The following is a 13,749-nucleotide window of genomic DNA, read 5'->3' as shown; positions in this document are numbered from 1 at the left end:
GTTTCACAGCCAACCCATCATAATATTGCTATATTGTATAATGCATCATTCTCAGTCACATTACGTTTGTCACTTTGGACCTTAACAAATGTCCCACTCCTGTAGTCTATTATAACTTACAAGAGTCTGTTTCTAATTCCTAGGCACAGCAGTAATTACTCAAAACAAGGCTGTTTTGTGGACCGATAGCCGCTACTGGATTCAAGCAGAGAGACAAATGGACTGTAACTGGGAGCTAGTGCAAGATGGTGAGGAGCAAATTATGAGAGTGAAATTAATATTTTAAACTTAAAGAAGTTAAAGCCTTTTCTAGCACATATTACAATTAATATCCTATGCATTAAAACATTTTATGATATTAATTACTGCAAATTGTTTTATTTTTCTCCTAATTTTTCCTCTGGTGTATTAACTGATCTGAGTGTTTAACACTTTCCTGGTCTAACTCTTCTGGATCACAGGCTCCATTCGTAGCATCACCAACTGGCTAATCCTGGAGATCCCTATGGGAGATCAGGTGGGCTTTGACCCATTCCTCTTCTCTGTAGGTGAGCAAACATGGCTAAATTTAATACTCAATTTTCTTAAAATAAGATAAACTAAGTAATGTTGAAGTGTGTAATGTTTTCTGTTCAAATGTTGCTTTTTTTCATATTCTGGTTTAATGTGTGGAAATAATGTAACAAGGAGAGCAAGGAAGGCAGGCAGAGAGGAAGTAACAAAACAAAACTAGATACCACGGAAAACAAATGACAGGAATACAAGGAACAACTGAAAAACTTAATACAGCAAACACTGGGGCTTATTTACACAGGGAAAACTAAATTAAGAAGAAGACACAGATGCAAACAGAAACAGGAAACTAAATCAAGCTAAACATAAATGCACAGTAAAGTTTGGTAACACTTTAGTTCAATAGTCCACTTTAGACACTCTACTAACTAAGTAACTTTGCTACTTGTCAGCTAGCATGTCAATTTATTCTACATAATAAACTTATTCTTCTACTAACCTTAACCTATCAGTCTACTAATACTCTAATGCGAGTTAGTGACATGTTGCTACAAAATAGTGAGAGTTAGTTGACATGGAGCTGCAAAGTTACTTAGGAGTATCGAAATAGTGTAAACATTTATTTTATTTTTTTTAAGAAAATTATATTTTTATTTAGCAAGGTTATATTGTGTGACAACTGACATTACAGACATGTGTAATGTTACAAAAAACTATTTTAAATAAATGCTGTTCTTTTGAACTTTCAGTTCATCAAATAATCCTGACAAAAACTAGATGTACCGCATGGCGGTACAAAATATGACCGCCGCTCAGGCCTGCACTGGCTTTCCACAAAAATAAATGACGTGGAGCAATTTGGCTGTATTGCGTGTTTATGTATATACCTAAAAAAAGTAGTAGTATGTGCATGTCTGTCTGTGTGTGTGTGTGTTTGTGTATGTGTGTGTCTGTGTGTGTGTGTGTCTCTGCGTGTATGTATGCGTGCGTACATGTGTGTGCGCGTGTGTGTTTGTGTGTGTGTGTGTCTGTGCATGTGGATTTGAATGTGTGTGTATGGGTGTGTGTCTGTGCGTGTGGATGTCAGTGTGTGTGCATGCTTGCGTTTGTTTGTATTCCTGCATGTGTGTGTGTGACAGTTAGGGTTGCCAACTTCAGAAAAGGAAAATGCGGGACAATCGTGGTTATTTAGGAAAATGAGGGACACTCAAAATATTTGTACTGTATCACACAGTGTACGTCATTTCAGTGTCTGCAGTTAAGTTTGTGTTTAAAAGGTTATCAGACATAAACATATTTGTATTGCTTAACCTATTTATGTATTTAATTCTAAAAATAATTTTAATGTCATACATGAAAAAAGTCACATTACAAACAAACCATAGTTCAAAATAACAGCATTTATCTAAAATAGAAAGCTTTTTTAACATTATACACTAGGCTTACAGTTCAAAAGTTTGGGGTTAGTAAGATTATTTTTTGGGGAAAAAAATAAAGAAAGCAATTGCCTACTTTTATTCAGCAAGGATGCATTACATTAATCAAAAGTGACAGTTAAGATAATGTTACAAAAGCTTTCTATGTACTTTCTAAAAGCTTTAAAACATTAATAATAATCAGAAATGTTTTTTGAGCATATTATTCCCTCAGGTAGATTACATATTTTCTTGTGGTGTCGGTGATCATTCTCAAGTGTCGTGGTCAGCACTGCTGCTGTTGCTGTTGTATCAGTCAGTGGTTTATCAGCTTGTCAAAAAACGGGACATGGGAGGTCACGCACGGGACAAATAAATTAGGCCCAAAATACGGGATGTCCCGCCTAATTCGGGACAGTTGGCAACCTTAGTGACAGTATCATCCTAAACCAGAAACCCTTCGCTCAACACCACCATCTACAGGCCGATGAGTGTACAGTCACTAAATGTGCACATAAATGAATTTATTTTATACCCCCCCCATGGATGAAATTCTACGAAACTTAGCATACCCCCAGAGGATGTCAAGTTAATCATACACATGAAATATGGTGCAGTTCTGAACATCTCAACTGAAGATAGGGGCGATTAAAGCAGAATAATATTGCATTTTCATTTTTTATGGGAGGGGCGCAAATCACAAATGAGTGATTATGGGCTAGGTTGATGTGGGCCCTTAAGACCAACATACCATAAAAATTTCTTCATCCTCGATGCCACGGTTCAGGTAGTTATTTAGGAAAAACTGCATTTTTTGGGTTTGGGGGGGCCCAGCGCGGGGGGGGAGTGGCCCCCGGGGACCAAACGAAATTTTTCCGTAAAAGTCTAGTGGGGCTACATGCCCACCAAATTTCATGTTCCCCGGTGTTTCGGTGTCCCTGGTATCGTTGACGAAAAATTCAGTAGATGACGGGAAAAAAAACAAAAAAACTTTGACAATCGATTATGGGCTAGGTTGATGTGGGCCCTTAAGACCAACATACCATAAAAAAAATTTCATCCTCGGTGCCACGGTTCAGGTAGTTATTTAGGAAAAACTGCATTTTTTGGGTTTGGGGGGGGCCTAGCGCAGGGGGGGAGTGGCCCCCGGGGACCAAACGAATTTTTTCCGTAAAAGTCTAGTGGGGCTACATGCCCACCAAATTTCATGTTCCCCGGTGTTTCGGTGTCCCTGGTATCGTTGACGAAAAATTCAGTAGATGACGGGAAAAAAAAAAAAATATATATTGACAATCCCTATATGACCGCTTTCACTAGCTATGCTAGCGGCGGTCATAATGAATCACGGTTTCCACAAAAATATCAAGCAGTTGTTTTTAACATTGATAATAATAATAAATGTTTCTTGAACACCAAATCAGCATATTAGAATGATTTCTGAAGAATCATGTGTTTAAAAGGTTATCAGACATAAACATATTTGTATTGCTTAACCTATTTATGTATTTAATTCTAAAAATAATTTTAATGTCATACATGAAAAAAGTCACATTACAAACAAACCATAGTTCAAAATAACAGCATTTATCTAAAATAGAAAGCTTTTTTAACATTATACACTAGGCTTACAGTTCAAAAGTTTGGGGTTAGTAAGATTATTTTTTGGGGAAAAAAATAAAGAAAGCAATTGCCTACTTTTATTCAGCAAGGATGCATTACATTAATCAAAAGTGACAGTTAAGATAATGTTACAAAAGCTTTCTATGTACTTTCTAAAAGCTTTAAAACATTAATAATAATCAGAAATGTTTTTTGAGCATATTATTCCCTCAGGTAGATTACATATTTTCTTGTGGTGTCGGTGATCATTCTCAAGTGTCGTGGTCAGCACTGCTGCTGTTGCTGTTGTATCAGTCAGTGGTTTATCAGCTTGTCAAAAAACGGGACATGGGAGGTCACGCACGGGACAAATAAATTAGGCCCAAAATACGGGATGTCCCGCCTAATTCGGGACAGTTGGCAACCTTAGTGACAGTATCATCCTAAACCAGAAACCCTTCGCTCAACACCACCATCTACAGGCCGATGAGTGTACAGTCACTAAATGTGCACATAAATGAATTTATTTTATACCCCCCCCATGGATGAAATTCTACGAAACTTAGCATACCCCCAGAGGATGTCAAGTTAATCATACACATGAAATATGGTGCAGTTCTGAACATCTCAACTGAAGATAGGGGCGATTAAAGCAGAATAATATTGCATTTTCATTTTTTATGGGAGGGGCGCAAATCACAAATGAGTGATTATGGGCTAGGTTGATGTGGGCCCTTAAGACCAACATACCATAAAAATTTCTTCATCCTCGATGCCACGGTTCAGGTAGTTATTTAGGAAAAACTGCATTTTTTGGGTTTGGGGGGGCCCAGCGCGGGGGGGGAGTGGCCCCCGGGGACCAAACGAAATTTTTCCGTAAAAGTCTAGTGGGGCTACATGCCCACCAAATTTCATGTTCCCCGGTGTTTCGGTGTCCCTGGTATCGTTGACGAAAAATTCAGTAGATGACGGGAAAAAAAACAAAAAAACTTTGACAATCGATTATGGGCTAGGTTGATGTGGGCCCTTAAGACCAACATACCATAAAAAAAATTTCATCCTCGGTGCCACGGTTCAGGTAGTTATTTAGGAAAAACTGCATTTTTTGGGTTTGGGGGGGGCCTAGCGCAGGGGGGGAGTGGCCCCCGGGGACCAAACGAATTTTTTCCGTAAAAGTCTAGTGGGGCTACATGCCCACCAAATTTCATGTTCCCCGGTGTTTCGGTGTCCCTGGTATCGTTGACGAAAAATTCAGTAGATGACGGGAAAAAAAAAAAAATATATATTGACAATCCCTATATGACCGCTTTCACTAGCTATGCTAGCGGCGGTCATAATGAATCACGGTTTCCACAAAAATATCAAGCAGTTGTTTTTAACATTGATAATAATAATAAATGTTTCTTGAACACCAAATCAGCATATTAGAATGATTTCTGAAGAATCATGTGACGCATTTTAAAAGTAGAAAACAGTTATAATATATAATAATATAATATATAATAAATGCAGTAATATTTCACAATATTACTGTTTTTACTGTATTTTTGATCAAATAAATACAGCCTTTTGTAAGCATAAAATGGTGTGTATATATAAATTATCTTAAAATGATGATATGATGATAAGTATGTGTGATAAGTAAAAAATGTAGTAACAAAAATGATCATCAAATTCAGTCCTGAATCATTTGGTCACTGTTCTTTGTTACTGCAGACACATTTGGCGTCTACAACACCAACCTGGCTCCAGCGGGCCTGATCCTGAAGTCTGTTCCTGATAACCTGGTGGATCAAATATGGACAGATCGACCTCCTCTGCCTCCTGACAACCCCATGCGCTTACCTGACAGTGTCATTGGTGTGTGCATGTCTTATCAGCATCACTTGACTGATAAGTGCCATGCGAACAGCGCAGAGGACCATAAGATCATGACAAACAGAGCAATAAAGCTCTTATTCAATCTTTAATGACCAGTGATATAACTTACGGCAGTGACAGTAGACAGTGGGGATATTCTTGCTCATCCGGTGCAAAGAGAAAGTCAATGAGGCTTGATTAAAGGAATAGTTCACCTAAAAATGACTTCATGTTGATCAAAACATGCATGACTTTTTTTTTTTTCTGTGGGACATAAAAGGAGAAATGCTGTGCTTGTCGCTCTTGCTCATAAAATAGGCTTTCAAGCTTCAAAAAAGTATTGTAAAATGAGTTGTGCATTTTATTCCAAGTCTTCTGAATTTATATGATAGCTTTGAGTGAGAAACAGATCAAACTATTTTGTCCCAACAGGAAGATCATCTTTTAGGGTCTCTGTAAGAACCTAATCAGCCTGATTCATGAATTAATTATTTAAACCCAGTATCATTAAATTATTTTCAAAGTGGACAAAGTAAAACATTGGAAAGATTTGACTCAAAATAATGATTCATTTTCATAACAATTCATGATTCATTCAATCTTTTTTTTTGTGCACTGTTCAATTAAGGTTTTGATGTAGTTGAAGATGACATTGTGCATGTGTGTGTTTGTTTCTTTTCAGAGAGGACCTGGCAAATGAAAGTAGATCATATACGAGCCCAAATAAGTGACAATCCATACAAGCCCACCGCTGTGCTGCTTTCAGCTTTGGATGAGACCGCATGTGAGCACCCCAATGCACAACACAATGGAGATTTTCTCTGAATCGTTCTGTAAAACTCTTTTCAGGCCAAAGCATTTAAGTTTGCGTCTCTATTTTCAGGGCTGTTTAATCTACGAGGCAACGACATCCCTTTTAATCCATTCTTCTATTCTTACACTCTGCTGACAATGGATGAGATATGGCAAGTTCCTCTGTTTCATATTAACAGCACTATAATTAGTTGGTGTGCAGTTTCTAACTAACCTCCTTTGCCAGGCTCTTTGTGCACATTGAACGAATATCGGAAGAGTTGAAGCTGTACCTGAATGCTTCGTGCTACCAGGCCTATTGTGTGCAGCTGATTGAGTACAGCTCTGTGCGCATTTACCTGCAGTCCTATCTAAAGAGCTCCAACGTGAGGGTGTGGGTGGGTACAGAGTACACCAACCAAGCCCTGTATGAGCTCATCACTCCTGAGGTAAGACCTAGATCCAAATTATAGACTACTGGTATGTGCTTGTCAGCTTGGATGCTCAAACTATCTGCAGGCTGAATATGGCTGAGACGGTTCCATACACAGCCCTTAATGTTTAGTACGAATAATCGGTTTTCACTTTCTGCGTTTGGTTTGGCCTTTAATGTTATCCTGCACTTCTGTTCAAGAAGTTTTAAACAGTAGTCTGCTATAGTTTTCCCATATGGCTTTTAAAAGCCTAAAACATAAATGTAAATATGTAACTATAGTCTAGTAGACGAAAATCAAGCCTATGTGCTTGCGTCTATCGAAAAAGTTTAGTTATGCATCTACTGTACGTCAAGCATGTGTGACAAAATTAGATTGCTATAGCCAGTGGAGCTGTTTCTATTTTTGATACGGTGCAGCTATTTCAGCCACTTTATTTTGCCCTTCCAAGTCTGACTGAAAAAAAAAATATTTTATCAACAGATATGTGTGTATGTATGTATATATATATATGAAGAGTTCAGATGCAAAAGCCTCTAAGTGCCATCTGAAAATTTCTTCTAGAATGGTCATTTTTATCAAGCTCGTATATTTAAGTTCAGTAATTTCACTTAAATGACAATTAATAGTTATAATAGGTGCCATTTAAGTGAAATTTTTACTGAATTTTTACTGAACTGTTCCTGATGTGCAAGGAAAATTGCAGATCTCAAGAAATACAATCCTAGACATTGTTAGTCAAATAAACATGCAGAACAGTGTGGTAGATATAGGACCAGTTGCTGATGGATGGATGGATGGATGGATGGATGGATGGATGGATGGATGGACTGAAACTATGATTTCATAATGCATAATGAATATTGTGGATGGATGGATGGATGGATGGATGGATGGATGGATGGATGGATGGATGGATGGACGGAATGATGGATGGATGGATGGACTGAAACTGATTTCATAATTCAGCTTGTGTCCCACACACAGTACAGTTGAAGACAATATTTTACCACAGATTAACTTATCTCTTATCTCTTTAAGGACAAACTACTGACCAGCACCTACTCTCCGGTACTGACCACCAAAGCAGTGAAAGATGTGACAGAGCAGCGTATTCTCAAAGAGGCTCATGTAAGAGGATACGGTAACACTTTACAATAAGGTCCCATTAGTTTCTGCATTTACTAACATTATCTAACAATGAGCAAAAGATTTGTTACAGTATGTATTAACCTTTATTAGTGTTAGTTATAAAATACAACTGTTCATTGTTGGTTTGTGTTGGCTCAGTTTCTCTAAATAATGTATAAACTTTAACTAAGAATAACAAATGCTTTAGAAGTATTTTTAATTGTTAGTTTATGTTAACTAATGTAGTTAACTAATGTTAACAAATGTAACCTTACACACAGTATTCTCCCCAAATGACCATCAGCCTGATGGACACTGTTTACTGATACCTGTGTTGGATTATCATAATTTCTAGATTGAGGGGCACTTTATCACACCATAAAGCCACATTAGGAGGCCAGACAGGCTCCATTCACTGCAGCTTGATTCAACTCAATCAATGTGTTATCTCTCTTTATCATAGAACCTCCATCAAACATATTGGGATCTTTTTTTACTGATGTTTGCTGTATTTAATGGTCTATTGACATATTTTGCAGAATGAGTTTTTCAATCTAAAACAACTGCATCTGATATCATGCATGGACAAACATCTTTGTTCTGGTGTTTTATGGCCTAGAGCCAGACCTCAGTTGACTGCATTCAGCCACGATGGGTGAACATCCTCTCTGGCTTCCCACAGGTTAGGGACGCAGTCGCAGTCATGCAGCTTCTGTTGTGGCTCGAAAAGAAAGTTCCAGAAGGCACAGAGACCGAGCTCACAGCAGCACAATATGTTGATCAGTGTCGCAGGTACAGAACAGCGGAGCTAAACCCTCATCACTGATAACACTCACACATAAAACAAATGCGATTAAAGGGACAGTTCACCTAAAAATGAAAATGATGTCATCATGCTCACCCTCAAGTTGTTCCAAAAATCTGAGAAAAGAGTTCAAGACTATCTACTATGTAAAAAACGATGGACAAAACTACTTACTACTTATTATAAGTACAAAACAATGGGTGACACTTTAGTTTAGGGTACAATTCTCACTATTAACTAGTTGCTTATCAGCATGCATATTACTAGGGTATTGGCTGTTTATTAGTACTAATAAAGCCTTATTCTGTATGACCATATTCTACATCCCTTATTCCTACCCAATACCTAAACTCAATCTACATAATACACATGGTTATAGCATAATTCTTCACAGTGAATTTTGCAATTAAATGCCATTTTATTCATTCATTTATATTATGATATACACGTGGGTAGTGTAATTCTCTCTAAATTTGGCAGTTGGATGTTATTTATATTTGTTTTTTACATATAATGTATTTCTTATTTCTTGAAAGATTTATACATTATGGCTAAATATTAGTTTATGGAGAAAACAAAATGAACATTTACTTACAGAAACAGACTGTATACACTCTATATTAGCCGTCTTTCTAAACATTCATTGTAGGCATACTTTCATTTGCACAAGTAACCTGTTCCTACATCAATGATATTCATTTAAAAGATGGATTCTTGTGTAAATCACTTTGTGGTGTATTACAACACATTTACTTCCTTTTTTTCTGAGAAACACAAACCCTTCATTGTGTTTTGGCAGCAAGCAAAAGAACAGCAGAGGGCCGAGTTTTGAGACCATTTCTGCAAGTGGACCTAATGCGGCTCTTGCTCACTACAGGTAATAAATATGTCTTCCTTTTCCTGCCCTCTGGTGATGTTTAATTTTCCCGTAATTTCGTTTCTTCACTATTTAATTACATTCCTTTTTTTTTTTTTTTTTACCTATAATCATTGCACTATTCTCATGTGTTACAGTCCATCTACTGAAGCTGCAAGGAAGCTGACAGTGGATGAGATGTATCTTGTTGACTCAGGAGGACAGTACCTGTGAGTTTCATAGTACTATTAATACATACTTCTGTTTGTGTGCAAAAACACGATACATAACTAACTAATCTCACTGTGAGCTTAACTTAAATAGTAAGTAAACTGGTTTCCTTAAAATGTTGAGTTCATTGAAACTAAAAATTTGAGTTGGATCTCTTTCTCTGTACCAACTAAAATTTTTGGTTTCCAGGTTAGTTACTATTTGAGTTAAACCAACAAATCAAGCACTAAACCTCATTCTCTGTTACAGTGATGGTACCACTGATATAACACGTACTGTGCACTGGGGTAAACCCACTGACTTTCAAAAGGTACTGAACAGGCAAAGGGAGATACTAATGATGCAGAGCATATATTTAGGGTACTAAAAATAAATCTGCTTTCTCCCTGTTTTACTCTGATAGGAGGCCTACACAAGGGTGCTCATGGGAAATATTGAGATTTCAAGAACCATCTTTCCTGCTGGAACTAGAGGTGAGGATCTCCTCTTCTGCAATCACAATCTCCCTTCAAGCAACCATGTCATGTAACTTCCACAAGAGGGCGAACTATCCACAGCAGACATCTCACAGTGACCACCACAAAACCTGTCATGTGCTTACCATTCATTTGTTTTTATTCCCATCATAGGCGTGAACATGGAGATGCTGGGACGAAGAGCATTGTGGGAAGTTGGTTTAAATTATGGTCACGGCACTGGTCATGGTGTGGGGAACTACTTTGGAGTCCATGAATGTAAGTCTGGTTCTTTGACATGTTTATATATTTGACTTAGTAATCTTGTTATATAGATGCATTTGTGTTGATAACAAAAGTAAAATGCACTACTGTTTAAAAATTTGGGGTCAGTATGTTTTTTTTTATAAATAAATGAATACTTTTATTCATCAATGATGCATTAAATTGATCAAAAGTGACAGTAAAGACATTTGTAATGTTACAAAAGATTTATATTTGAAATAAATGGTGTTCTTTGCCAAATGGAAATCTCCTGGAAAAAAAATGTGTCACGGTTTCCACAAAAATATGAACTGTTTTGAACATTGATAGTAATAAGAATGTTTCTTAAGCATCAAATCAGCATGATTTTAATGATTTCTGAAGGATCATGTGACACTGAAAACTGAAGTAATTATGCTGAAAATTCTGCATTTGATCAAATGAATGCAGCCTTGGTGAGCTTATAATAATATATGCTCCTCTGCTATGTGATATATCTCTTCATAATGTCTTTTTTTCCCCGTTCTGATAGGGCCTGTGGGTTTTCAGTCCAATAATATTCCTTTTCAAGAGGGGATGTTTACATCAATTGGTGAGGAATCATTAAGCAGCTCATTATGATTGCCTTTGTTTGATACTTAAAGTTTAAACTGACAAACTCTCCTTTAGAACCTGGTTATTACAAGGAGAATGAATTTGGTATACGGATAGAAGACATTGCTGTCACTGTTCCAGCTACTACAAAGGTACATCCAACTAACTGGACTCCAGGACTATGTAAATCCAGTGCAGCTATAGCCTAACGAAATAATAAAAATATGTGCATTTTTTTCTCTGTTTTCCCCTACTAGCATAGCAGCAATTACCTGACATTTGAAACAGTCTCATTGGTGCCTTATGACAGAAAATTGATAAACACATCTCTTCTAAGTCCTGAGCAGGTATTTGAAATAATACCAGTTTTAATCTTTCTCTATATATTACTATTTTTGGTAAGACTTTATTTTAAGGTGACGTTACTACATGTAATAACAACAGTAAATTATGCATAATTACAAGTATCTAAGCCTAAACCTAACTCTTTAGTACAGTTAATTAGTATTACTCAGTACTTATTTGAGTAAGTGCAGTGTAACTGCATCACCTTAAAATAAAGTGTAACCCTTTTTTTTATGTAAATTTAGTTTACTTTCGCAAGTTTACTTATGTGTGCGTTGGGTTCTATTTGGTTTCCCATGTAAAACCTGGGTAGTGAACCAGTTAAAACCCACAGCTTTGTGTTTTTAAAAATATGTTGGTTTCCTTTTGAAAAAGTACCCACAGACGCTCTTCACTAGAAACATATCTTGGGAGGGGGGTTGTGGGTTCGGTGGAAATGAAAAAAATCCTTATTTTTACTTTCATAAACAAAAATCAGTTGTTGATTTCAATTATGTCTTGCAGTGCAGATTATGTCTCTTTCTTTGTTGTTGTCTTGTAGCTGCACTGGCTGAACTCGTACTATGAGACCATCCGGAGCGTGGTGGGTCCCGAGCTACAGAGGCAGGGGCTAGAGGAGGAGCATGACTGGATGATGAAGCACACGGCACCTTTCCTTACAGCTGGAGCTTCAGCTGTCATCTCCTCAGTCACACTGTTAGTCACAGTGCTGGCTTCTGTTGTGCTGTAAATAGGTACTGAAGAGCTTAACCTACTCCACAGCATTCAGTACTGCCTCTGCTCCTACTGTGGGCTGGTACAACAAACTCACTTTCAGGCACAAACTGAAAAGCTCCATTGTTGAATAGGCTACTTAAAATAAGTTGTCTTTTATATACAGTGTTCTCTCTCTCTCTCCTATTATTTCTCTTTGATCTGGTAATTTTAAGCCCTTTTCAATGGATTTACCAGACCTCGTTAGGATTTGGTCTATGTTAATATAAACTAGTGTTAGTATTGTATTATGTGTTTTATGAAAAAGTTTTTGCACATATTTAATTTTAAAATATTTGATTTAAAAATAAATAAATTGCTGGTAAATGTATGCATAATATATGTTAAGACAATCATTGTTGATTTATAGTTTATTAAAATACGATTACTACAGTATCTCCACTACATTGGATTTCTATGTGTTCTATGTTTTATGTTTTCATACTTAACAGTCATAATTGTAGGAATCAAATAATGTCCACTCCACTGAGTGGAAATATTATGCAGACACCAACAACACCTAACACTCAAAATGACTCCTACCTCAAAAATAATTCAAAATTTCATAAATAGATCCACTCTTTTTGAAACGTCTGAGTTAATTTGTTAATACAAGGCTCGTATTTTTCTGCTGCCCCATTCGCACCAGTTGTTCAGCACAAAAAAATACAGAAACATTACTCCATGTGTGTATATTCATAGATACTTTTGGCATATAGTACAATACACAACACTGATTAGCAGTGTTGGGGAAAGTTACTTGTAAAAGTAATTCATTACAATATTGCATTACTCATAATTAATTGCATTACTTACATTACTTCTGAGTTACTTTTTCTCATCTGGGCTTGGCTTGCTTGTTTTGTTTCATAACAAAAAAAAAAAGTATTCTAGTTTTGTCAAATGTGAAGGCCATTTCTCACCAAAGGTGATTTGAATAAGCCTCAGGCTGAAGAAAATTCAAATTTACGCCTGTACAGTTAGAGGGCGCAGCTCAAATAAACCTTTCAGCTGTGCTGCCATTCTGGATCGCAGAAGAGTAGGACGCAGGAGAAGAAATTTCAGCACTCTTCAGTAATAAAAACAAAAAATGAAACACAAATGTTTATCTAAAGTCATTTTTGCTTAAATGGTTGAAATGGATCATCAAAAGTCAGCGGCAAAGACGATTAAATACATAAAGTTTATTTGTGTAATTGAACATTTTTAATTATGGCAGGTTTGCGTAATATTCTGAGTTTGCATTTCATTGTTGTTAATTGTGAGGAATACTGAATCAGTTTTTTTAAAAGTTAGATGAGTAAATTAATGCTCACATTTAACAATGTTACTAGAACTACAGTAACATTCATATTTACACAGTGCATACAATGCCTTTGCACTCACGATTTCTCTCAACATGGGGACAGGAGAGGTGTCAGTCAATAAAGAAGAAAACAAAGTAACTTGGGTTACTTATTTGAAAAGTAATTCAGATTTTTTGTTGTACATTTAAAAGTAATTTGTTACTAGTTACTTGGAAAAAGTAATCTGATTACCTAACTCGCGTTACTTGTAATATTTTACCCCCAACACTATTGATTAGTTTATAATCAACCCATTTTATGCATTAGAGTTATTTAACATATTTTGTTGATCCTGGAACAACATTCATGTCCAAAATGTAGTCCAAGCAATTTTGCGTTTAAAAGACGTCTAATAG

The 13,749-nt window shown here is 36.5% G+C and overlaps 1 protein-coding gene across 2 annotated transcripts in view; it reads left to right on the top strand.

Moving 5' to 3' along the window:
• xpnpep2 (X-prolyl aminopeptidase (aminopeptidase P) 2, membrane-bound) overlaps nucleotides 1-12,453 on the top strand; it is a 33,702-nt gene extending 21,249 nt beyond the window's left edge. For both annotated transcript variants that reach the window (XM_079892815.1, XM_079892814.1), the window contains 17 exons: nucleotides 144-248; nucleotides 462-548; nucleotides 5,244-5,387; nucleotides 6,070-6,171; nucleotides 6,271-6,352; nucleotides 6,427-6,628; nucleotides 7,655-7,744; nucleotides 8,427-8,536; nucleotides 9,349-9,426; nucleotides 9,564-9,635; nucleotides 9,886-9,946; nucleotides 10,040-10,109; nucleotides 10,266-10,370; nucleotides 10,888-10,947; nucleotides 11,025-11,101; nucleotides 11,207-11,296; nucleotides 11,836-12,453. In XM_079892815.1, the coding sequence (XP_079748941.1) occupies nucleotides 144-248; nucleotides 462-548; nucleotides 5,244-5,387; nucleotides 6,070-6,171; nucleotides 6,271-6,352; nucleotides 6,427-6,628; nucleotides 7,655-7,744; nucleotides 8,427-8,536; nucleotides 9,349-9,426; nucleotides 9,564-9,635; nucleotides 9,886-9,946; nucleotides 10,040-10,109; nucleotides 10,266-10,370; nucleotides 10,888-10,947; nucleotides 11,025-11,101; nucleotides 11,207-11,296; nucleotides 11,836-12,024 (1,724 nt within the window). In that variant the 3' untranslated portion in view covers nucleotides 12,025-12,453. The remainder of the gene's footprint in view (nucleotides 1-143; nucleotides 249-461; nucleotides 549-5,243; nucleotides 5,388-6,069; nucleotides 6,172-6,270; nucleotides 6,353-6,426; nucleotides 6,629-7,654; nucleotides 7,745-8,426; nucleotides 8,537-9,348; nucleotides 9,427-9,563; nucleotides 9,636-9,885; nucleotides 9,947-10,039; nucleotides 10,110-10,265; nucleotides 10,371-10,887; nucleotides 10,948-11,024; nucleotides 11,102-11,206; nucleotides 11,297-11,835) is intronic.
• Nucleotides 12,454-13,749: the final 1,296 nt, after the last annotated feature.

Source organism: Squalius cephalus (assembly GCF_949319135.1).
Source record: "Squalius cephalus genome assembly, chromosome: 14".
NCBI classification, from domain to species: Eukaryota; Metazoa; Chordata; class Actinopteri; order Cypriniformes; family Leuciscidae; genus Squalius; species Squalius cephalus.
This window is presented reverse-complemented; position numbering and strand designations above follow the sequence as displayed.